At 50.6% G+C, this 22376-nt stretch overlaps 1 protein-coding gene across 2 annotated transcripts in view; it reads left to right on the forward strand.

Moving 5' to 3' along the window:
• The first annotated feature begins 299 nt into the window (after nt 1-299).
• The window catches only part of IGFBP2 (insulin like growth factor binding protein 2), an 82504-nt gene continuing 60427 nt past the window's right edge, over nt 300-22376 (forward strand). The window contains exons 1-2 of one of the 2 annotated variants that reach the window (XM_074828833.1): nt 300-507; nt 2042-2180. In XM_074828833.1, the coding sequence (XP_074684934.1) occupies nt 2165-2180 (16 nt within the window). In that variant the 5' untranslated portion in view covers nt 300-507; nt 2042-2164. Of the gene's footprint in view, nt 508-2041; nt 2181-18736; nt 19140-22376 lie in introns of those variants that run through there. The other variant, XM_074828832.1, reaches the window with a different exon arrangement.

Here is a 22376-nt window from a genome sequence, read left to right on the forward strand (position 1 = left end):
TGGAACTGTTTGCAATGGTCAGTCCTGTACAACATTTATGGGAAGAAAAGCAAGCAGATCTGGGGATCTTGTGGGCTTGCCGATAGGTAAAAGCATGGTCAGATAGCTCTTTTGAACCAGACATTGCCTAATGCAGCCTCTGGTTCTTTCCTTAAATGTAGGGGCAGGAGGGGTGCTGTACATTTTAGATAGCAATAAGTAACTTTATCTGCATCTCTGGCCTTGTGAAAGGTTTCATTTGGCCCGCAGTAGTGTCAACATCCTTTCCAGTTCTTTCTTCCTTGCTCTCCTACCCATAGGTAAGGTCCTTGAAGTCATCATCTACAGCCACACTCAGGAGAGACCTGTACTTACTCTCTTGAAGGGATCTGAGGAAGAAAGGTGGTGTTTGGGTGGACCATGGTGGAAGACTTTCTTCAAGGATTTCTCTTTGGGTAGGATGTGTGTGCCACGGAACCAGCTGTTTTGGAGAAGGTGGTTTGAAATCCTGTCTGGAGAAACAGGGAAGTAAGTGACAAGTTCATATCTTTCATTGCTTTTCCTCACCAATTTGCACTTCTATAGTAGATTTGGCAAGGCATCAGCTTTAGACTTGGCACCAGGAGGAATAATCCGAATTAATTTACCTTATCCTTGCTTTAAAAACTCCAAGATCTATCAGTTTATTGTCATCCTGGAAAGCACTGTGACATTTCTGTTATTGCTGAATTCATTGTTCCTATTAAAAGTGTCATTCATGATGGTTTTTGATGTAGATGGATATAAATCAAATGCATTCCTTTCATTGATGCAATTAATGAGCAGAAGGCGTGGGGAAATTGTTAAGCTGTTGAATACTGCAAATTAAGGCCTTCAAGAAAAACAAATCCCTGTCTATAATGAAAAGAGCAAAGATGTGTCAATCTTGTTTAGTTACCTGGTTATAGGATGCAGATTTTTTTACTGACAGTTTCAGAAAGAATGTGACAGGGTAAGAATATAAGAATACCAGATTCAGTAGCTCTTATTGAACCAAACCCATATGAACTATCTCATCAAACATGCTTCTAATTTTCTTACAGAAATTGTTTTTCTACAATGAAAACCAGTCCTTTTTGTGAAACTGAGCATTTCAACAGTGCACATCTCTCTCTGAGGATTTTTTCCTAGATTTTTCATGGGAAACAGACCAAATAACCCCAACTCTGAGGTTATTTTCTTTTAAAACAAATTTATGGGCCTTTGCTGAAAGCCTCAGAGGTTTTGTTTCTTCATCCTAAACCTGAGAAACATGTTAAAAAGAGGTCAAGGATAATGACATTTTATAGCAGGGAAAATCAACAACATTTTAACAACTATTCTCCCTGATCAGCTTGGCTAATTGTTCATTAAACCACTGTTAAAAGCCTTAGAGAGGAACAAAACCTCTATGCTTAGGTGATACCAAAGCCAGCTGCCTGGAAGGTCCCTCTCAAACACACTGGTCATGGTGCCACAACCTTGCCAGTCCAAGCTGGCCAGCCTGAGTCATTTTGTTGCCAACTCCTGTGATGCAAGCCTTGGGATTTTGGCCCCAGTGGGATTCATTTGCAGAGGTGAGAAACCCCAGGTTGCACATGAGCTCCAGTTTTTCTGCACCTCCAAGGAAAAGGGGGCAAGGATGTCTGTCCTGGGAGATGGGCAGCAAAGCTACCAGGAGCATATGGAGCAGGAACTGAACTCTGGTCCTCATCTGCTCTGTGCATCTTCCTCCCGCAGAAGACATTGAAGGTCATTGCCATGCCCACTCCTCAAGGCTTGGTTTTTGTTGAGCACATGAGTTTGGGTTGGCTATCTCTGACTCTACTTGCAGGCTCTCCCTGACTCCTGGGTCAAACTATTTCCAGAAAGAAAAATCCAGAAAAATCCCATGAAAAGGACTCTTAGGTCTTTCCCCTTTTAGGCCTTGAAGACAAAGCTCCATTTGGGCCTGTGGCCATCTTTAAATAATTAGAGTTGTGTAAAAAGCTCGGTTTATCCCTTCATTTATCAGAAGAAACAGCCTGATCTCTCTGCCTTTCAGGTCTTTCAGTAAAGCTTCACAAGTGTTGGATGTGACTGGCTGAGCTGGCGTTGTGCCTGGCCTCACTGCTGCCATGATGTTTTGAGTTATCAGTGAAGAAGCGAGAATGTTAGATGCACACGAATGCACCCATGCACAGGTAATTCCTGCTCCCGCAAACACCACAGGCCAGGTCACCCTGCTGCTGTTGGGTTTTCTCTATCGGGTTCAGAGGGATGGAAAGGGTAAAAGGGGTGCCCAGGCTGCAGAGAGCCAGGGATGGAGGCCAGCTGTCCCATGCACAGGCCTCCAGGGCTTTAACCTCCAGACCACAGTGCTCAGCTCCTTCTGAAAAAGGACAAAGCTGTTCAGCAAAACTGTGGAACTGAGAGGCTTGCGGGCTGAAATGAGTCCAAAAGACATATTAACAGGCATGAGAGGCCTGTGATGAAATAGCTAAGGTATTAATGCAGCCAGAGGCTGGTAATGAATACAAGAAATGCCCACGTTTACCCAAGAGGTCCCAAAGGTCTCTTGGCCAGAACATTGTGATCCTTAAAGGAATCTTAAGAAAGTTAAACCACAGGGTTAGGGCTCCAGGAACAAAATCTGGGCTAGTGTGGTCTCTCAGCTCCTCTAACTTCTTGGCTGATGAGACCCTATTTAGGAGCTTTGTGCTTTTTAAAGAGCATGGATATTATCCTCTGGAGCTTGTCACCCAGAGTGCTGTCAGATGAGGGTGCCCCCTTGCCCATATGGATGGCATGAGTCTCCCACTGTGCCCCGTGGCTGTGCTGCAGGTAGCAAAGTTTAATTCTCATTTTTTCAGATGAGGGTCTGTCACCTGGTGGCAGGGGAAATCCTGAATGCTCAGGTATTAGCTAGTGATGTACAAAATACTCTTCTAGTACTTTGCTGTCTCTCTCCATCCCTCAGCTACTGGGGAAAACATATGAGGTACAGAGCATGGGCCAGTGCAGGCTATACTGCTGCCATCACGATTTGACCTTCGCTTCTTCTCCTTGTTGGCTCGTCCCATTAATTCTTTAATGCATGGAGGGCCTGGAGACAGTCCATCACTGCTGAGCAGAACGGGGCTGCAAGGAGAAGGTGGCAGCTGGAGGCTGATGGGAGCAGACAATTGTTGGGTGGCTGAGCATCCCTGGTGCTGGATGTGATGCAAACACCATGGCGACGAGGAAGCCAAAGCAGGTTTGATGGATCTTCCTCTAAAGTTAATTCCAAACCAGTGCCTATCTGACCTGGTTTTGGAGGGGATGAACCCCTTTTAGGAGTCATTCAGTGCAGACAGGCACCTTTAAAAGGGAGACAGACCCATACAAGGGAGACAGTCCTACCATTGGTGTTAGCAAGTCCTGCCTGTCCCCAACACTGTACCCACATTCTTCAAGCCATGTCTGGGTGTCGTTTAGCCTCCCTATCCCTGAGAATTTTTTCTTCTTTTGTATGTACTTTTTCCTATTCAGTATGCCCCAATGAGGAAGGGCTGGTGAGTGGAGGTCTTGTCATACGGTACCGGGCCTCTAGGCATGAAAACACCACCATGCTGTCATTATTTTGTGCACCTGATGTGATAGTCCTTACAGCCATCCTTTGCTTCAACCATTTACAAGGCCTGATTTTAGTCCAAAACAAGCTTCCTTGAAATAAAATAGTAATTTTCCAGTCTTCCTGTAGAAGCCAAAAGTATTTTAAGTTGGACTGGACTGGCCTAAACACAGGGTGGGGAGGGAGTCAGTAGGTTGGGGACATTTTAATAATGAAAAGAAGAATGTGAAAGGAAGGATTAAACACAGTGTTTTATATGTATTTATTGAGTCAATTTATAAGGTGCCTTTTGCAAAATATCTTGAGCGCTGCATGAAAAACCACAAAGCAAAATATTTGAAAAATTTGGACATGAAGCCAGCTTGTCCCAGCGTACAGCCAGGCAGCGGAGGAGAACCTGGCATTGGGAGCAGCTCTCTAATGACCAGGCACCAGCAAAAGGAGATCTGTGTCTGTAGGGCAAGGTGAGTTATCAGGGAAGGATCTGTGGGCCAGCCAGCCACTGATGGCCCACTCTGTGGGCAGCCTGGAGGACGGGGTGGCTCAGCCCATCAGATCTGCTCCAAGCAGAGAGTCCTGGGGTGAAGGACCTTGTTAGAGATGGGGTGACCCTGGCTGATCTGGGAGGCCTGAAGGTTACCCATTGCAAGCCCAGCTGGTGAACACATAGTCCCCAGAAGTGGGGCTGTCTGGACCCGGAACACATTGGGGAGTGCAACAACTGCTCCTCCTGTACTGCGCGATCCCCACAACTGCTGCCCCTGGATGGGTTTCAGAGAGAGGCCAATTTGCAGCCCATTACAATAATTTCACCTGGCCCCAGCAAGAGCACAGATGTTTGTGGCACAGTCTCTGTTACGGGATTTTCTTGCTTGCAGTTGAAGGTCAGTGTGAGTGTTGACTCTGGCACACTGTCGCACTGATGACGTGTTCCCGTGACATGTCCAGAACTTCCCCCTCCAGCTGCAGGGCTCTGCTCAGCTCTGCTGAGGGGCTGCCAAGTGCCGCCCCAGGGTGACTGCCTCCCCAAAACCTTTGGGAAGTTCATGGGACACCTATGCAGTGAGGAACACTATAAAGCAAGCAGTTAACAAGAGTGCTTTGAAATCACAGGTAGCTGGGTAAACTCTTGAATGGTGAACTGCTTTTGGACAGGCACATGAAAAATATTCTGTTGAGGATTTAGCTGAATTAAAGATCAGGTAATGACCTCAGGACAAAATTGCAGCATCTCTATTATGTACCTTCCTCAATTGTTTTTAAAGGTGACAAGGAACTGAAAATGGATAGAGCAGAAAAATGGCCATGCTGATTGCTTTGAGCCATACAAGATACATTTTTTAGCATCTTTAGTGCAGTTAATTTCCTGATGCAGTATTTTTCCTGAAAATAGTTTACTATAATAGAAATGAAGGAACACCATGCTCAGGGGACAGTGATTAATCTGTTGTACATAAGGACTTTTCTTCAGGGGAGGAAGTGTACCTACAAGAGGAGGTTTCATTGCAGGAAATACTGCTCACCAAAATGCTGAACTGAACATATTTGAAGAGACAACTTTGTCTTACAAATCTAACTTGTTCAGTATCTGCTGTGGCTCAGGCTGGGGCAAATGAGTGAGATCAACAAAACATTGTGGGTGGGGTGGGCTTCATCCCTTCCTTCTCTACAGTCAACCACTTGCCTCTCTTCCAATGAGGAGGAGAGCAAAATACTTAAAAACCCAAGAAAACCAACTCATAAAATTACATCTGTTGGCAGTGAGGCCCAAGATAGGACTTCATTCTGGTTTTAGCTCTTGCTTTTGTTAACTGACTGGAGCTCGATCCACAAAGTAACCATTTGGTTGTCTGGGAAAATGACTACAAATAATAAGGCTCTGGGCAATCTCTGTTGGGAAAGGGGTTTTGGGTAGGTGTCTGTTGAGAGTGGTCAAGGGTCTTTCGGGTTGGCTTCTCAGTGGGATGAAGCCATGGTGAAGAGTCAGAAGTGCTCTAAGTGTGATCCATTTTACTGATGTATGATCTGCTTGCCCATGTGTCTGTCCCAGTCTTGGAAGAGAGGTGATAACAAGAATTGTGAAGCCCACTGGGATCCTGAATCAGAAGCATGGGCCGATGCACCCACATCTTGGTGTGAGAAAGGCAGCATCACCCATCTTTCTGTCATGTGGTTTTCAGGCGTGATTTGGACACTGATTTGAGGACTTTATCAGCTAGGAGCAGAACTGATTTACAGCCTGATATTTTTCATAAATATGTGTGTGCCCAAAGCAGAGAGGTACTTGTGTGGAAGATGTTAGAATAGGGGCTGATACTTGGCACTGTTGCAAAGCATTGCTGGAGGAGCTGGTTTGCATGAGGGAGGATTTGACCTTGAACTTTCTCCTGCAGTTCAAGCCAACATCTTCTACCCCCTAGGCCTGAAAAAGTTCCTCCCTCTTGTTTTAAAAATACATTTGTTATGTCTAATGTTTCTGGCCAGAGCAATGGTACAGACTTCTACCCGCAGAGCTATGCGGGTCAGGGGTGGGGGTGATGTGATTTCTGAGTGGCTTTAGCTAGGCTCACTGAAGTCCCTAGTGCAGATCCACCAGCAGAATTGTTCTTTTCTGGGGACAGTTTATTGCTGTCCCGAGGGACGGTGGCTTTATTGTCCCAGTGTGAAGTACAGCCCTGCTAGGCTTTCTGGGCTCACATTAGGCTGTGGCAGCCAGAAGCTAGCTGTGATATCCATGCTGCCTGTTCAAGAGTGGGTTTGAAAGCAGATACCGAGAGCTCTGATCTGCTCATATTCAAAGGACCTGCTGAAGGGGTCAGGCTCTGGGTGTCTGTCTGGGACTGGAGCAGTGTCTCTGATCACCCAGAGCACATGAACCAAGTTTTGGATCTCGGCTTCAGGGCTCCAGGCCTCACGTGGGGCATGTGATCGTGTGCCAGTAATGTGGCTAGCAAATGAGTCCCATTTTGGGGACAAACTCAGGTAGAGTAGTCATGTCCCCTGTGATTCCACGAGTTAGGTATAGAACAGGGCATGGACAGAAGCAGTGATGGAGCAAGTTTGGCTGCCTGTGTGCTCAGAGCTGGGCACAGATATTGCAGCCAGACTGCCTGGTCCCCAGCTGGAGCATCTCAGCACCCAGGCCCAGCTGCAGACTGGTTCTTCTCGGGACTGTGCACCCAACCTCTCCTTCACCCTGACTGCTGGGTTTTGTGGGGGAGAGTGGAGGCCACTGCCATGCTGCCAGGTGCCTGGGGTGAGTCATGGAGTGCAACCCTCCCGCCCCACTTCCCAACTCAGTCTAGACACAGGGGAAGTCCAGCTGCCTGCAAACACCCCATCCCATCAGCTTCCCAGCCAAGCTGTGCTGTCCTGGCTAGCTTGGGTAATTTGGAAGGACTCCAGTGGAGGATTTGGCAGGCTGATTTCTCACAGCTCTTCCCAGTTCAGACCAATGTGGTGAACTGGTTTACTGACCACTTCATACTGTTCACTGTGCTTTTGCCCTTCTTTGACTAATGACTGTGTTCATTGGCAAAATGGCAACGTGCATGCGGTGAGGTTACCGTGATGTTGGAGTGGGAGCATCTACTTATTTTGCAGGAGAAAAGCAACTGTAGAGGGCAACTGTGGTTATTTTGCAAGCAGCAGTGTTGGGTATAGGAAGCCACATTTTTGGGTCCCATCTCTGCCACACCACGGTGGGTTTTCCAGTGAATTCCCAGCAGTGGGGGATCTGTGAGGTGTTCTGAGAAAGACCCCACCTGTCTGGGAGAATGCAGGTGAAAGAATGGATATCACGGCACCATGTGGATCATGCAGAGCTTGCTATCAAACCTCCCCCAGGTGCTTATCACTACTGTTGATTTTTTTGATGTGAATAGTTTGTCTAGAGAAGCTGACTTTTTCCCACAGACCATGATTTAAACCTCGTGGGAGCTCATGTGCGGGCTGCTGGTGGTGTGTATATACAGGAATCCTGGCTGGCTGCCATGCAGCTCCCTGCCCTGACCTGTCCCATGAAATTAAGAGATGCAGAAGCTATTTCCTAGGACATCTTTTGTGCTTATGCTCTTCTGGGTTGGGCTTACCCACAAAAGACATTGGGTTGGGGTTTTTTTCTGCAGTGGCAAAGTGGCTGGAGGAGTCTGAAAGCTGGATGTCTTCTCATAGTGCCAGCCATGCCCCCATCTGCTCTCCGTGGGGCAGGGCAGTCCTTCTTGGACTGAAGGATGACAGTACCCCCCTGACATCCACCTCTTGCTCTTCTAGGCATGTTAATGCAGCACTAGAAAGCAGTGTTAATCTCCTTCAGGAAGACAGACAACCAAATCTTGAGACCCTGAGCTAGAAAAAGCTTGTTTCATTGAGACATTGGACAATTCTGAGAGCTACAAGTGGCAAGAAGAAGATGTTTCTTCTTTATTTAACTCGCCCTCCATCACTTTCTGTATCCACGGCAGTTTCTAGCTCTGCCATATCTTGTGTTCAACTCTTCCCTGCCCCCTCCCCTTGCAGTTCCCAGAGTAGACAGTCCCTCAGGAACGCAGGACTGGACTGTAAAAGAGCTGGTTTAACCCCGGTGCTCCGGGTACCGGGCCGGGCTCGCCGAGCTCCTGGCAGCCGGCAGAGGGCAAGCGAGCTGAGAGCGGTCCTGGCCCCGCAATCCCCCCTGCGCTGCTCACATCAGGCCCGGAGCAGCAAACCCAGCAAATTCCTCAGGAAAGATCCTTTGGGATTGTTTTGGGCTCTCAGCAGACAAGATCGCATTATCCAGCTCCTTTTTTCCCCCTTGCTCCCCCGCTGATCTTGCCATTTTTCCGGGCCACTAACACCGTATTTTATTCTTTGCTACGTTGGTGTCCTGATTGGTACTGGCATCATCTTATATTCACGGCATCTAGCTATTTTGCAGCCTTACTAATGTGGTTTGATACAAGAAGTATGTTTTGTATGGTTTTTGTTTCCTGTGTCTGTTTCCTGCTGTTTTGGAAGACATCTTCCTCCTTTTTTTTGGTCCACTTTGGAGCGCAAGCCCTGGGATCTTGAAAGCTGATTCTCTGGAAGAGCTGCTGTTTCCCCAGCCTGCCTGCTATGAGCAAGGAGCAGTTTTGCCCAAGCTGTGCAAAACGTTGCTCAAATTGTGCCTGCTGCTCCTTTACAACTATGGTGCATCCATACGTTCATGTTGTTACCTGTTACTGTTCCAGCTGGCAGGTATGGCGTCCCAAATGCTGCAGGACAGAAGTTTCCTAATCAAGTCCTGTTCTTTCTGGGGATGTGCACTGTTCACCCTTAGACCTGGCTGCAGTTTAAGATTTAGGATTTAACCAGCAAATTAAAAAAAAAAAACCAAAAATCCAAGCTTGAAGTGAAACAGATATTTCTGTCTTTTTTTTGCGGGGGGGGACGCTCTCTCTTTGTTCTCAGGACAAATTAGTGTGTGTACATCATCAAAGTGATTTAAAGTGTGGTTCAACTCTCAAAAGACACTGCAGAAAAACAGCACCAGTTGTGCATTTGCTTCCTTTAAAGGGTCAGAACTGGGCTGTACTTGCTGCAGGCTTGGAGAGTTAAAAATGCTGTAGGAAATCTTGTACTCATTTGCCTTTGGATGCCTGTAGTACACGGGCTCCTGGTTTTGTTAGGCTCCCTGAAAAATCCTAGCAATGAAGGTAAGTAGGCTTTATTCCAGGTCACAGCTGTTTTTTAGGTAAAAAAGTGAGTAACTATTTTATTGTCTAAGAAAAGAGCTGTGTTTGCTCCTGACTGCTCCCCATACCCCCCTGTAGCCACACCAGCAGCACCCACCAGGACAGAGTGGCCCATGGGAGAGGTGGATGCTGGAGGAGAAGGATGGATCCAGCATGCAGCAAGACATGGATTAGCAGGTTCTGGCTTGGTGGCTATCCCAAAAGCCAGGGTGTTGCATAGGGTTTGGGGAGGTAGATTTGGACCCTCTGTTTTAGAGCTGGTGGATGAGGGAGAGGAACCTGTGTTTGCAGAAGGCTTGTTAGAAAACAGCTCTCTGGTGGGATGGGTTTCATCTGGAGCCTGCGAGAGACAATAAACAGGAAGTCCTGCAATGACATTTTTATAGAGCTGCTTTGCAGAGTGGGACTGTGCTTAAAATCCAAATTTAGTTTATTTGAGTGGGAGCGTCCTCAGCTTTAATGTCCGCTTGCTTTCAAAGCAATGTGATAGAGCTTGGCTCACGCAGCTCTGATGTCCAGGCAAACCTGTGATCTGGATCCCTCCTGTTATCTTCCTAAAAGCCCTCTGCCCTTTCTTTAGGCTACGCTGGTACTCATGCTCTGAGATCTCAGCTGCAGTGTTTTTGTGAAGGGTTAATTAGCAAGCTGTATTCTGCAGCAGAGATGACTTCATTTTAAAGTTTAAGTAGCTTTGTACATCAGGCCAGTAAAATATTCTTGGAAATAGATACAGAGCTATAAAACTAAAATCATACTCTACCGCTGAATGAGACACCAGAATCTTTAATAAAAGGTCTGGTTAATAACTAGCATGTGATAGCAAGTGATGAGGAGAGGCTGTGGGCTGGGTTTGTTCAACCTGGAGAAGAGAGGGCGAGAGCTAATTGCTGTATTTGACTCTCCAAAGGGAGGATTCAGAGAGGATGGAGCAGGTCTCTTCTCAGAGGGGCACCACGAAAGGACAAGAAGCAGCAGGGACAAGTTGCTGTGAGGGATGTTCTGTCTTAATGAAAAGAAAATAAGTTCACAGGGAGACCAGTTTAGCCCAGAGAGGCTGTGGGATCACCATCCCCAGAGATACTCAAAACTGGACTGGCAAAGACCCTGAGCAACCTTTTCCAGCTCTGAAGGGGACCTCTGGAGGTCTCTAGCCGAACCCTCTGCTTTGCACGACATCTGTTTGCTTGTGGTGGGGTGCTCCAGGAGGTACTGTTTTGTGGGATCACTGGCAGACCTTTTCTTCAGGTGGAAAAAATATACAGCCTTGGGCAGTAGTGGCCCATTCTTGTTACTTTTGTCATGCATTTTCTTTGGCAGGGTGTCCATGTCAGCAAGGAAGGGGAGAGCTTGTTAGTCCAGCTTCTTCTGTGTAACAGGAATCAGTGAAGTTCCAGAGGGGCAAGCCAAAACTGAGCTTGGGCAGAAGGTCATGGAAGAGGTCTTGCTTGTGGGCTGCATGTCACTGCTTGTGTTCACAGGCTGGCACATATAAACTTACTGAAGAAATGGAAAGACTCGCTGCTGTGGGAGTGTCCTGGAAGGGGAAACCCACCCGCCAAGCTGCCTGGCTGTCCCAGCAGGACTGCAACAGTGCAGGAGGGCTCATTGCGTTACCCTAGAGTGAGATGATACAGATCACCCCTTCCCACACCTGCCTTGACAGGTAGCATGCTTTAAAGCATACGATTAAATATTCTGAGTTGAGGTGTTTTTCTGCTGGCTTCTTGGTTAAATACCATTATCGACCAAAGGGCTGTGATGCTCACCAGAGATGTTTATCTGTAGCTGCTAGTCGAAAATGACACTTTTATACAGGGTTGCTTCCTCAATCTTTCTCCTGTGCTGTTGCTGAGGAGGGCAAGGGGTTTTGCCTGGAGGTAGAAAGGCAGAGTTGGTGTTGCCCCAAGATGCTCACAAGTGGTCTCTGCCTTTACTACTGAGCAGAGACAGAGGTGGGACAGAGCTTGTCTGAGGCCAGGGGAGCTGTGGGATGAGGACCTCTTTCTGCAAGATGCTCTGTCCCCATAGCTCTTGGCTCTGTCTCCCTCTGCCTTGGCCACATCTCCAGAAATGAGTCAGACCCAAGAGAGGTGCAGACATGGGACCAGGGAAACAGGACAGGAGAAATTCCTGTTTTAGTAGGGTGTCAAAGGCAGCACAGCCCTGTGTGCTCCCTAGTTCTGGAGCAGCTCCTGTTCCTTAACAGCCAGGAGACTGCAGGGGCCTGGGGTTTCCTTTGTGTTAGAGGTAAATATCAGTGCACCTTCAAATACTCCTCTTGCCCTAGGAGAGATCTGTGCTCCGGGTTAAGATCTGAATGGTCTGTCTTGTCCCCAGTCAACACAGGACTGTTCCCTGTATTTTTTCCAGTACTCGTTTTATTTGTCCCAGGAGATGAATAACGTTACTTCCCCGAGGAAGCTTTGACATAGGCAGCTAGAGACCAGCAGCTGGAGTCTTTTCTTGATATGTAGTCACCCCACACTTTCCTTTCCTTCATCCTGTTCCATTCAAGCACTTTCCGTGGGCTCGTGTAAGCAATCCCTGCTCCTACTGGGGCTGCAGCCCCTTTCCATTCCTGCATGCAATGTTGTTACTCAAAGCAGTATCCCAGCATGGTGCCTAGGAAAGAGTTGTTTTCTCTCCTGAGTAGGTTCTCCAAAGCTGTTATTGCTTTTCCAACAGCAAATACAAAACAAGTGGAAATGTTGGCTGATGCTGCTAATAAAATTCTTAAGCATTTGAAATGCTTTCATCCCGCTGCCCTGCTCAAGGGGTACCAGACACCGAGGGAAAGCTGGTCAATGTAAATGTCAAAGGGATCTTTGGGTTCTTATATTTGTCAGGGGGATCCTGCCTGTTTCCTATTCCCACTGTGTCATGGGACTGCGAGGCTGTTCCAGCCCTCTCCAAGGAGCTGGATCCTCTAGCATCTGGACTCACTGAAACAAAGGGATTTTGAATCTAACTTTTATCTGAGGATCTAAATCCCCATGGAAACCAAGGAGCACATTGGAAGACTCAGTAGGTGTAAGCAATGAGGCAGCTCTTACGCCCAGGCCCATGAGTTTGTGGGAGCACTCCTACCACTGAAGGGAAATGAGGGTTGAGTAGCCTGGAGCAGGAAGGTCTCTGAGGCCAGAGGAGTGGGTCCTCAGGTAAGAAGATAGGGTTGTTGCCCACCAAACCCAGAGACTAATAATCCCTGTTCCCTATAGGCTAGGGCTGGGATTTTGTGATGTCTGAAAAGGTGCTGAAGTTTTAGAGTCTTTGCAAAGAGGTCACCTTCTGCTGATACCCGCAGGACTGGAACTGGGAAACTGTAATAGAGAAGCTATGGGTAGTACCAGGTCCTTTAGCCACCCAAGTCCCACTCCAAACAGAGATTTGTTTAAAGTAGGAAAATCTCTGCAAAGATGTACTGCTACCTTGGACTGAGATAAAGGCTCTTCCTTCCCCTCCCTCAGCTACATCTCCTTCATCCTCACCAGGTCCTTTTCCAACAGCAATTAACCCTGGTACCTGCTGAAGTCAAGGACAATCTCCACACAAATCCTCTCTCCTCTTGTTTTATCATCCCTATAAGCTGAGTCACTGTGCCTGACCATCCTAGGTCAATATTTAACCCTTTTTGCATCACCTCCTCCTGGTCAGCTGCTTGATTTCAAACTGCTTTGTACACCTGAGACTAATGAAAGCATCTTTGAGGGATGCTTAGGGATGAGCAAGGAGTTTGGCTACCAGGGTGTCCAAATCCACAAGACTCTGCTATGTATAGCATCTACAAGCCTCTGCTATGTATGGCAATTGTAGACCAGACAAAGTCACGGCACTCTGCCTCCCTCCCCTGCACCCTTGCTGAAGAGAGGTGGTGCCTGGGAGACAGGCAGTTACGAAGCACCTGGTCCCTGAGCCTGGAAACCACCACTGCTTTATGCCTTCCAGCTAATGGGTGGTTTTAGCTCTGCTAATCTCTAATCAGTTCTGGAGAAACCTAAACAAACTAGCCTGGACCACTCCAAAGCATTTGTAATTACTGGATCAGGGTCATAGATAATGCATTTAGGGCTGCTCTAAAAACATCTCAGATAGGGTAAATGTAAAGAAAGTGGCCTGTAATTGACCCTTCTGCTGACATTTGAACTCTGGCCAGGCTGATGCACCTGGGGAAAACAATTTGAGGCTGGAGAGTGGGGCCTGGGGCATCAGGGAGATTCAGACCTACCTCTGAGAGCGAAGTCTGGAGCAGCAGAGCTCAGGGTGTGGATCAGAGCTGCAGGAGCTTGCGGGGTACCTGCACTCCTCACACAGGAGCCAACCAAGCTTCAGAGGGAAAGTGCTGAGTGAAGCATGAAACATGCTAGATGAGTTTTGGGGGACGGAAGGACAAGAGGCTGAGGTGTAACCCCAGGGCAAACAAAATCGAGTCACCACCAGGAGCGAAGGCTGGAGAGCAGGGACAGGCAGAGGGTGTGCTGGGGAGATGTGTGGCAACCCAGATGGTGCAGTTCTGTCCCTGTCTAGTGCAGAGCAGGGGGAGTGCTCCTCGCCTGCTCATTCCTCCAAGTGAGAAAACATCAGCTTCATTTCAGATGAGAACCATTCCCACTTTCATGTTCAACCACTTCAGCTGACCGAGCCTGGCAGGTGGGCAAAATCTGGTTTTGCCACACTTGAACCTTTGCTCTCTCCCACGTGCTCTGGCAGCGCCCGTAAGGTTTGCAGCAAACCTCTAGGCATCTAACCCTGGGAAGGAAGAAGAGGTGATGCTGGTAACATATTTATGGGCCATTCTTTTATTACCTTGAAAGCTTGCCATTTTCAGTGAGATTGCCTTGGGGAGCAGCTAGCACTGTGGGCAGGCTGGATCAAGTGGGACTCACACTGCCTCCCCTGTCCATGCAGTGCCCTGCTCAGCACACTCCCACCACCCCAATTTGGTGGGCGAAGCTGCTGAACTGGGGTGTCTGGAGGCAGGTTAGTGCCACCCTCCCTGCTCCTGTGGCCAGGGACGAAGCAGGGTGGGGCTGGAGCGTCAGGCACCTATGGTCCTAGGGAGCGTGTAGGGGGGGAGAGGGAGCCATGTTCCAAATGCCACTGTAGGGAAAGGGAGCTGGGCTTGTGGGTGAGGTGGGGATCTGGCCTCCAAAACTTCAGCAGCATGCTTGACCTGCTGCTGAGGGGAAAAACATGCTGGCTGGCAAAGGCAGGGCATCACCTGAGACCATGAATGCACACATGTCTTGTGATGAGACTTGGCATCTCCATAATTGGATTTTAAGGTTATTTTGTTCCTTTTGAGAGGGAGATGAGGTCCCCCCTGCAGAGGACAGGGATCGGGGCAGAGCTCTTTCTGCCCCCACTACCAACTAGCCCTGACCTTGGGCACGCACCCCTGCCACCTCCTCGCTGTCCTGCCCCTGATGCACTTCATCGGTGGAAATTCCCAGGTCCCAGCCCCTCAGAAAACTTTTACTCATGGCCAAACTTTGCCAAATCTCCAGGCGGAAAGCAAGATGTTGGCCACCAAACACTCACATTTGACCCAGCATGCATCCTCACAGCCTTCCTCCTCGCAGTCTTCCCTTCCTCATCACCTGCCCCTCGCCATGGCAGCTCTGGGACACAGGAGACTTTCTCCAGCACTCACCATAAAGCACTTTGTGCCAGTCTATGAAAAGGGGGCCTTTAAAAATAATAAGACTGGTTTATTATTTTTTCCTCTTTTTTCTTTTTTTTTAATTTCTTCCCCCTCCTCCCCCATTACCCACCATGCTAAAAATGAGGGAAAGAAAAATGCAGGAGAACGTATTGTTTTCTCTTCCCCCTTCCCCCCGCTCCAAGCTGTAAAACACTTCTTAATCATTGGGAGCAAGAGGATCTCCGTGCTGGGCCTCCACTTTTTGTTTGCAAGTTTATTTTTCCTAATTCATCCTTGACAAAGGACAGAGCCATAAAAGAATCGACCAGCACGTCTGTGGGAAAAAACTGCCCTGAAAAGGGTCAGAGGAATACTGTAGCATTTCCAAACAATTCCAAGGGCTAAAGCCTCTGTGAGATGCAGCTTCAGCTATAACTTGCCTTTCTAGGAACAAGCCTACATCTGTTTGGCAATGCCATATTTTGTAGGGTAAAATAAACCCTTGAGAACAAACAGGCCAGCTTATCCAGAGGGGTAAATGCCTGTGAACAGAGCTCACTTGTTAATCCTAAAACTGTCAGCAAAGACCCACTGGAGAAATTATAGCTGGCCACGGGCACTCAAGCTGTTTTCCCTCTGCCTCCCCGCCTCCCCCCATCCCCACAACAGCTGTAAAATCTTCTTTATTGTTCTGCTCAAGTTGGAGAGCTGCACAGAGAGGTCTCCCGGCTGAGGGCTGCAGCAGCAGGGGCAGGGGGAACATCTGATCCATTGTATCTGCACCGGCGTTATTGCTTCGGTGGCAGACAAAGAAAATGACGGCGATAAAAGAAGGAGAACAGCCCGAGCACCTACTAAAGAGGCATATGAACAGGAAATCCTGGCTCGTTCCCACATCTGAGCTGCGTACGGTTTCTTTCCCTCCAGGATCATTATGTTTTATGTCCTCCTGCAATTCAGGCAGTTGAGCTGATGGAGCCCCTTCCCTCCCCCTCCTCTCTCCCTTCTCTCATCAGATTTTGAGCCCTCCCTGTGGAAAAATGATTTGTGCACAAGCAGCCTACACACCGGTGCTCATAAGGAATTTGCCCCTGCCAGGAGTTATTAATGGCACCCCAGTAAATGCCCCCAGCAAAACGGGCCGCTGCAAGCATCAAGTGCGTGTTGAAAAATCGGGTTTAAATCGTCCCTTGGGGAATGACCTATTGGCCACCTAAAAAATGCAGGATTGGATCGCTGTATAATTAAGTTCAGGCCATCTCTTGTGCTTACACATGCAGAAACCCAGATGTCAGCTTGGTACGAGTCAAAAGTGCTGGGCTGCTTTTAATGCACCGGGAGAAGACAGACCGTGGGGGCATAACATTTGCCACTCTAAGAAAACCTATTTTGAATACTTGGAATATTTAACTGACTGCAACAGATAATTAGCCAAACCCTCTTACACCTCCAAATATAGATTCATTAGTCATATGAAAATATCTCATTGGAACCAAATGTGAGTCATTAGTGAAGTCAACGGCAGATCATAAAAAAGGTACCGAGAGCCTCCTTCCCCCCCATCCCCAAGAAGTCGTGAGTGTGCGGTGAAAATAATTCGCTCCATTTTCTATTGAACATCTGCTGGCAAATCTGTTTTAAAGGAAGGCTTTTGAGGGGCTGCTTGTGTGCAGGGCTGTGCATCCCGTTTTCCCACTTTGCGATTTGTGGGAGTAACGAATGCAAAGTCTGTGCTGGGTTTTTTTCTACATATATTTTTTTTTTTTGTCTTCTTGAAGAGACTTCCTTGAGTCACTTGGGCTAAAATCTGGGTTCTGTAATACAAAAAAGGATTTTGTAACGTGAAGTGGAATAAAAATATTTTTGTTCTTTGCTTCTAATTTCAGGGGAACATTTTTGTTGGCTTGGAGTTTCAGAGTCCCCTACACTCAGAGCAATGACTGCTGCAAGCAGCAACGAGTGCTTGCTGCTACAGGGACCCCAAAACTAACTGGATTTCTCCAGAAGTGAAACAGGGATGGTTAAAATCACGGTTCAGCTTAAGCAAGGTGCAAACAAGCACTGGTACTTTTTAAAAAGTAAAGCAAATGGGCAGCTCTTCCACATCAAGTTATCTGCAGTGTGATGGGCAGCCAAAGAAAGGGACCATGCTTGATGAAACTCTTGTAAAACCCGAGCAATTGCTTGGGAAGACCCAGGGACTGGGATGGGACCGCGTGCTTGTCCCAGGATGTTATCACGGGGATTTCACGGAGCGTGCTGAATGCCGCAGACCATCATCCCACCCTGTGCTTGTTGATCCCACAAACAAACATGTTGTTGTATAACTCCAGGGCCATGAGTAATCCTGTGCTGAAAGTTGTGCCACACGAGTCATCAACAGCAGCATTTTGCATTTTTCTTAATTTGAAAAAAACAAACCCAAACCACCAGAAAACTACAGAAGCAAATGTTAAGTGTCCCAAAGCTGACATTCCCATGGCTGAGGGAACTCAGGCTGTCTCAGTGCCTGACTTTAACCATACAATCCCACGATGATATTAACTGAATTTTCCAGCTTTATTAGCTCAGTTGCATTCCCTCGGCTTTGTTGTTATTATTTTTTATTAGTGAAAAAAAGTCACCTCCACGTAATACCCCTTGCACTTAAAATCCTTTGCATAGCCTTGCGACGGTCGGGCAGCAGGGATAGGAGCGTGACAGGGTTTGAAATGGGTATTTCACACCAAAACCCCAAAGCCCAGAGAGCTCTGCCTCTGCACCCTGGCCTGTACCCCGGCTTTCGGGCACCCTCGCAGGGCAGTGCCGCAGGGGAAGTGCTGAGCCTGCTGCTTTGGTCTGGGGGTGTAAATGCCTTGTGGGCAGCTGGTCTGGAGATGCGGGCAGCGCCATGGGCATGGGGCCCTGCCTCTCCACGGGGCCTCATGCGACCTCAGGGTCCTGCTCCCATGGAGGCAGGGTGGCTCCCAGGCCCAGCGTTGGGTGGGGGGCTGGATGGTGGGACTGTCCCTGAGTCCAGGTTTTGCCCCCCCATCCCCACGGTGGGACCTGGCCCAAAACATGTCTGCTCATGCCTGGCCCTGGCAATTCTGGGGCAACAGGGTGAGAGTGAGGCCCCACCTCCCCCCAGCCCCCCTCTCGGCTCTCTCTGGGGGTGTGGAGATCACCCGGTTCCCCCCCGCCAGCACCGGGTGTCCCTGTGGGGCAAGACCCCCACCCTCTCGTGGGGCAGCATCTCCATCCCTCCCTGTACAAGGTGTCTCTGCGGGGCAGGCCCCAACCCCCGCCGTGGGGCAGGACTCGATTCCCTCCGGGTTTGGCCCCGCTCTACCCATCGGGGCAGACCCCAACCCGCTTGCGAGGCCGATCCCCATCCCCCGTGGGGGCAGCCCCGGACTCCCGCTGCCGCAGGCCCTCTCCCCGTGTTGGCCAGCCCCCCGCCATTTCCCCTTTGGGGCACCCCGCACCTCCTGCGCGGCATCCCCCGACGCCCTCTTGGGGTAGCCTCCCCTCCTCTCTCCCCTCCGGGGCAGCCCCGACCCCCGCGGGGCGGGCGGGCGCGGGGGCGGCTCTAGGACCCGGCGGCGCCGCGGCGCGCCCGGCCCCGCTCCGCGCCGCTCCGCGCCGCTCCGCGCTGTGCCGCGCCGCGCCGTGCCGTGCCGTGCCGTGCCGTGCCGTGCCGCGCCGCTCGGCTCCGCTCGGCTCCGCTCCTCTCCGCGCCGCGCCGTGCCGCGCCGCCGGGGGGCCGAGCGGCGCGTCCACCTGCCGGCCCCGCCGCCCGTCAGTCCCGCCATGGCGCTCGGCGGGGTCGGTCGCGGCGGCGCGGCGCGGGCCGCCTGGCCGCGGCTGCTGGTGGCGGCGGCGGCGGCGGCGCTGGCGCTGGCGGGGCCGGCGCTGCCCGAGGTGCTGTTCCGCTGCCCGCCCTGCACGGCGGAGCGCCTGGCCGCCTGCCCCCCGGCCGCCCGCCCGCCCTGCCCCGAGCTGGTGCGGGAGCCGGGCTGCGGCTGCTGCCCGGTGTGCGCCCGCCTGGAGGCCGAGCCGTGCGGCGTCTACACGCCGCGCTGCGCCGCCGGCTTGCGCTGCTACCCCGACCCCGGCGCCGAGCTGCCCCTCCAAGCCCTGGTGCAGGGGCAGGGCACCTGCGCCCGCCGCCGCGACACGGCCGAGTACGGCGCCAGCGCCGAGCGCCCCGCAGGTGAGCAGCGCCCGGCACCGCGCACCCCGCGCCGGGGGCGGCGGGTACCGCGGACGGGGCACGGAGCGCCCTGCGCGGCGTGCTGGGGGACCGGGCACCGCGCAGCCCGCCTGGGGATGGCACCGGGCACCGGGCGCTGCGCACGGGGACCGCGCACCCCGCCCGGGGATAGGGACTGGGCACCGGGCATTGGGCGCTGCGCACCGGGCACCGCGCAGCCCGCCTGGGGATGGGACCGGGCACCGGGGACAGGGCATTGTGCGCTGCGCACCGGGCACCACGCACCGGGCACCCGGGACCGAGAGGGGAGCCGGCACGTCCAGGGGACGAAGGGATCCTAAAGGGTGGCCTGAAGGGGGTCCTCCCGGGAAAGAGGAACCCCTCGGGAGGGCAGGAAAGGGGGGTCCCAGCGGGAGAGGAGAGAGTCCAGGGAGGGACGAAGGGGCAGGGATGAGAGGGGCGCTGGAGGCGGGGAAGGAGCGTGAGTGCATCCCTAGGGGTGTGGGGAAAATGGGGTATTTGGGGGTGCAGCTACCCTGGGGGTTGGAGAGGTTTCCTCGGCACGGAGCAGGAACCCCGGGGTGGGCTGTAACGAAGGGGAATGCAGGGACTGCCCCGAGGGGCAGAGTGGGGTTTGGCATCTTCTAGAGAAGAAAATCCATGGGGGCAGATAAAGGTGAAGTTTGGGGAGATGCAGCTGAGGGGAAGGGGAGTCCTTCGGGGAATGGAGGGACGTGGGGGTTCAGATTTGGGTTTGGTGGGGGAGTAAAATCACCCTGGAGGGTGACAGATGCCCCAAAGATACGGGGAGAGGCCGTGTGGGAGGACCATGTGCTGCCTGGTGGGAAGGGGGTGGCTGCGGGGAGCCCGTTCCCTATGGCTGCCTTCCCAGCAGAGCCCACCTTGGAGCCGCTGCTGGCTCCCGTGGGGGTCCTGCCCCCCTCTGGCCCCCCTGGTCCAGGCACTGGGTGCCGGGGGAAGAGGAGCGTCCCCCGAGGGCACAGCCAGAAGGACGGGGACGCCAGCAGGCTCCTGACCTGTTGCTGCAATTGCTGTGGGAGGGAGCGCTCCTGGGGATGCCCGTACAGCAGAGCTTGCTTTTATTAATGCCTCCTCTCCCTTGCGATCGGCCGCAAGCTCCTTCCCTTTCCGTGGGGTGTTGAAAATTGCCGAATCAGGTCTGGGAGTGAAACCCAGCACTTGCTCCTTTGAAATCACCCCTCCTTGATTTCTGCCTCCTTGCTGGTTTTGCTCCCCTGGCTAGGACTGGGGCTCTGACCCTGTTCGCATAACTAGTTCAGCAGCACGACTTTGAATTACCTCCCTTCCCTCTTGTTGAGGCTTTGTTTAAAAAGGCTCTGGACCGGGCTGTACCTCTGAGCTTCGCTCCTCGGGACGACGGGAGCACAGCTGGGTACCTGTGCACGCTGCTCCGAGTGCCTGAGCACGCTGCTCCACTCGAGGGGCAGAGATGGAGAGAGGGGAGTGGAGAAAAACCAGCAGCAGGGAAAACTGCACGTTGCAAGCCGCTGCTTCCATGTACCCAGACTGTGACCGCTGCGGGTCCCCACTCCTGTCCCCACTCTTGTCCCTTCTCCTTTGCCCAGCTGCGAAGGGCTGTGGGAGAGCCGGGAGTCTGGAGAACACGTTGATGTGAAGTCTTGCTTGACTACGGAATATCAGTGTCAAGGGAGTGAATTTTACACTCTCCAGAAGAAGCCAAGGGCATTTAGATTTAAGGAATCTGGCGCTGACTTCCACGCTTATGCTTTTACAAGAAGTTGGCGGGAGGGGGATGTGCAGACAGCATTGCCGTGATGGGTTGAGAGGTGATTTTCTAAGTTAATGCTGCTTTTTTTGCTTGTATGGACTTTATTTCAGAATTATGTTACTTCACTGGGTATTTTGCTTGATTTTATTATCTTTAGTCCTTTACGATGGATGTGATTTATTTGACCGTATCTCTGTGTGTAATACACACACACATAAATAGCACAGTTTAAGAACATTTTAATGTATGTGGTGCTCTGTAATGTCCATAGGGGGTGAATAATAAAAATACTGGCACATCCTTAACCAGCATGATGTGAAACATGCAGCTGGAATATTCACAGTCAAGCATGTCTTGGCAGAGGAGCTTGGAAATCCAGAAAAGGGTTTGCTCTTTTCAGAATACAAAATTTTAACAGGTTGTTGTAGCCATTAGAAAAAAAAACAAAAAACAAAAACACCAAAACAACCAAACCCACAACAAAACCAAAACCCAAATCTGCCAGCTTCACTTGGTACTCTTCTGTTCAGACTCACAGCATCGCTTCCATCTGCAGCATGCCTGCAAAACATATATGAGGGAGAGTTTGCTTTTCGTTTAAAGCAGTGACAGGGAAAGCAGTCTGGCACCCGAAAGAGCAGGGATTGGAATTCGCTTTCAAATGCTGATGTCAAGCTAGTTTCAAGAGTGCCCCGAAAGCAGGTTTTTGCCTGCAAAAGGCAGGTGTTGAAGCTTTTTTTTTTTTTTTTTTAATGTGCTTAAAGGTATTTGCCCTTTTCCCCCTTTCCAGCTTTAAAAGGCTCCTTTGGCTGATTCAGGACTGGAATGCAGAGCTTGTGCTATTCCTAAATTAAGAGGTTGGCAAGTTTTTTTGTCCCTGATGAGAGGCAGAAGGATTGCCCAAATGAAACAAGGAATAAAACTCTGCAAATTCTCCTGCTGTGGCTCCAGCATTGTTTAGTCTTCCACTTAGGTCTGTAAAGCCAATCCTGAAATGGTTGTAGGCGGAAAGTAACATAAACCACCATGTAGCTAGGAAGCAGGGGATGTTGCTCATTGCACAAGAGGTTTTGGGTATTTTGAAGATGTTGGGAATGTTGGAACAGAATAGCAGCCGTCTGTGGAAATCAGGCTGAGAACTTCTACCCCCCGGGGAGGCGAGTGCACGAACTCCCACCAGTGGAGGGAGCGAGACAGAGGCTCAGCACCTCCAGGGATCAGGGCCTCTGAAATAGTTTCGATGCCACTGCACCACACTCTTTTACAGTTTATTTCAGGTCATCGCGTAACAAACTTTATGTACTGCTGACTGGAACCGCCTGCACTGGGGACAGAGGGTTGTTACTGTGCGTGCGAAGCTCGCAGAGTTCATGCCAGTCTCGAGCGTGTTTATTCTTTCAGCACCTCAGTGAGATCAGCACGCTGTTTTGCAGGTGGACTAATCAATGTACCTGAGGTCCACCAGG

The sequence above is a fragment of the Strix aluco genome, chromosome 6 (genome assembly GCF_031877795.1).
Source record: "Strix aluco isolate bStrAlu1 chromosome 6, bStrAlu1.hap1, whole genome shotgun sequence".
Lineage (NCBI taxonomy): Eukaryota > Metazoa > Chordata > Aves > Strigiformes > Strigidae > Strix > Strix aluco.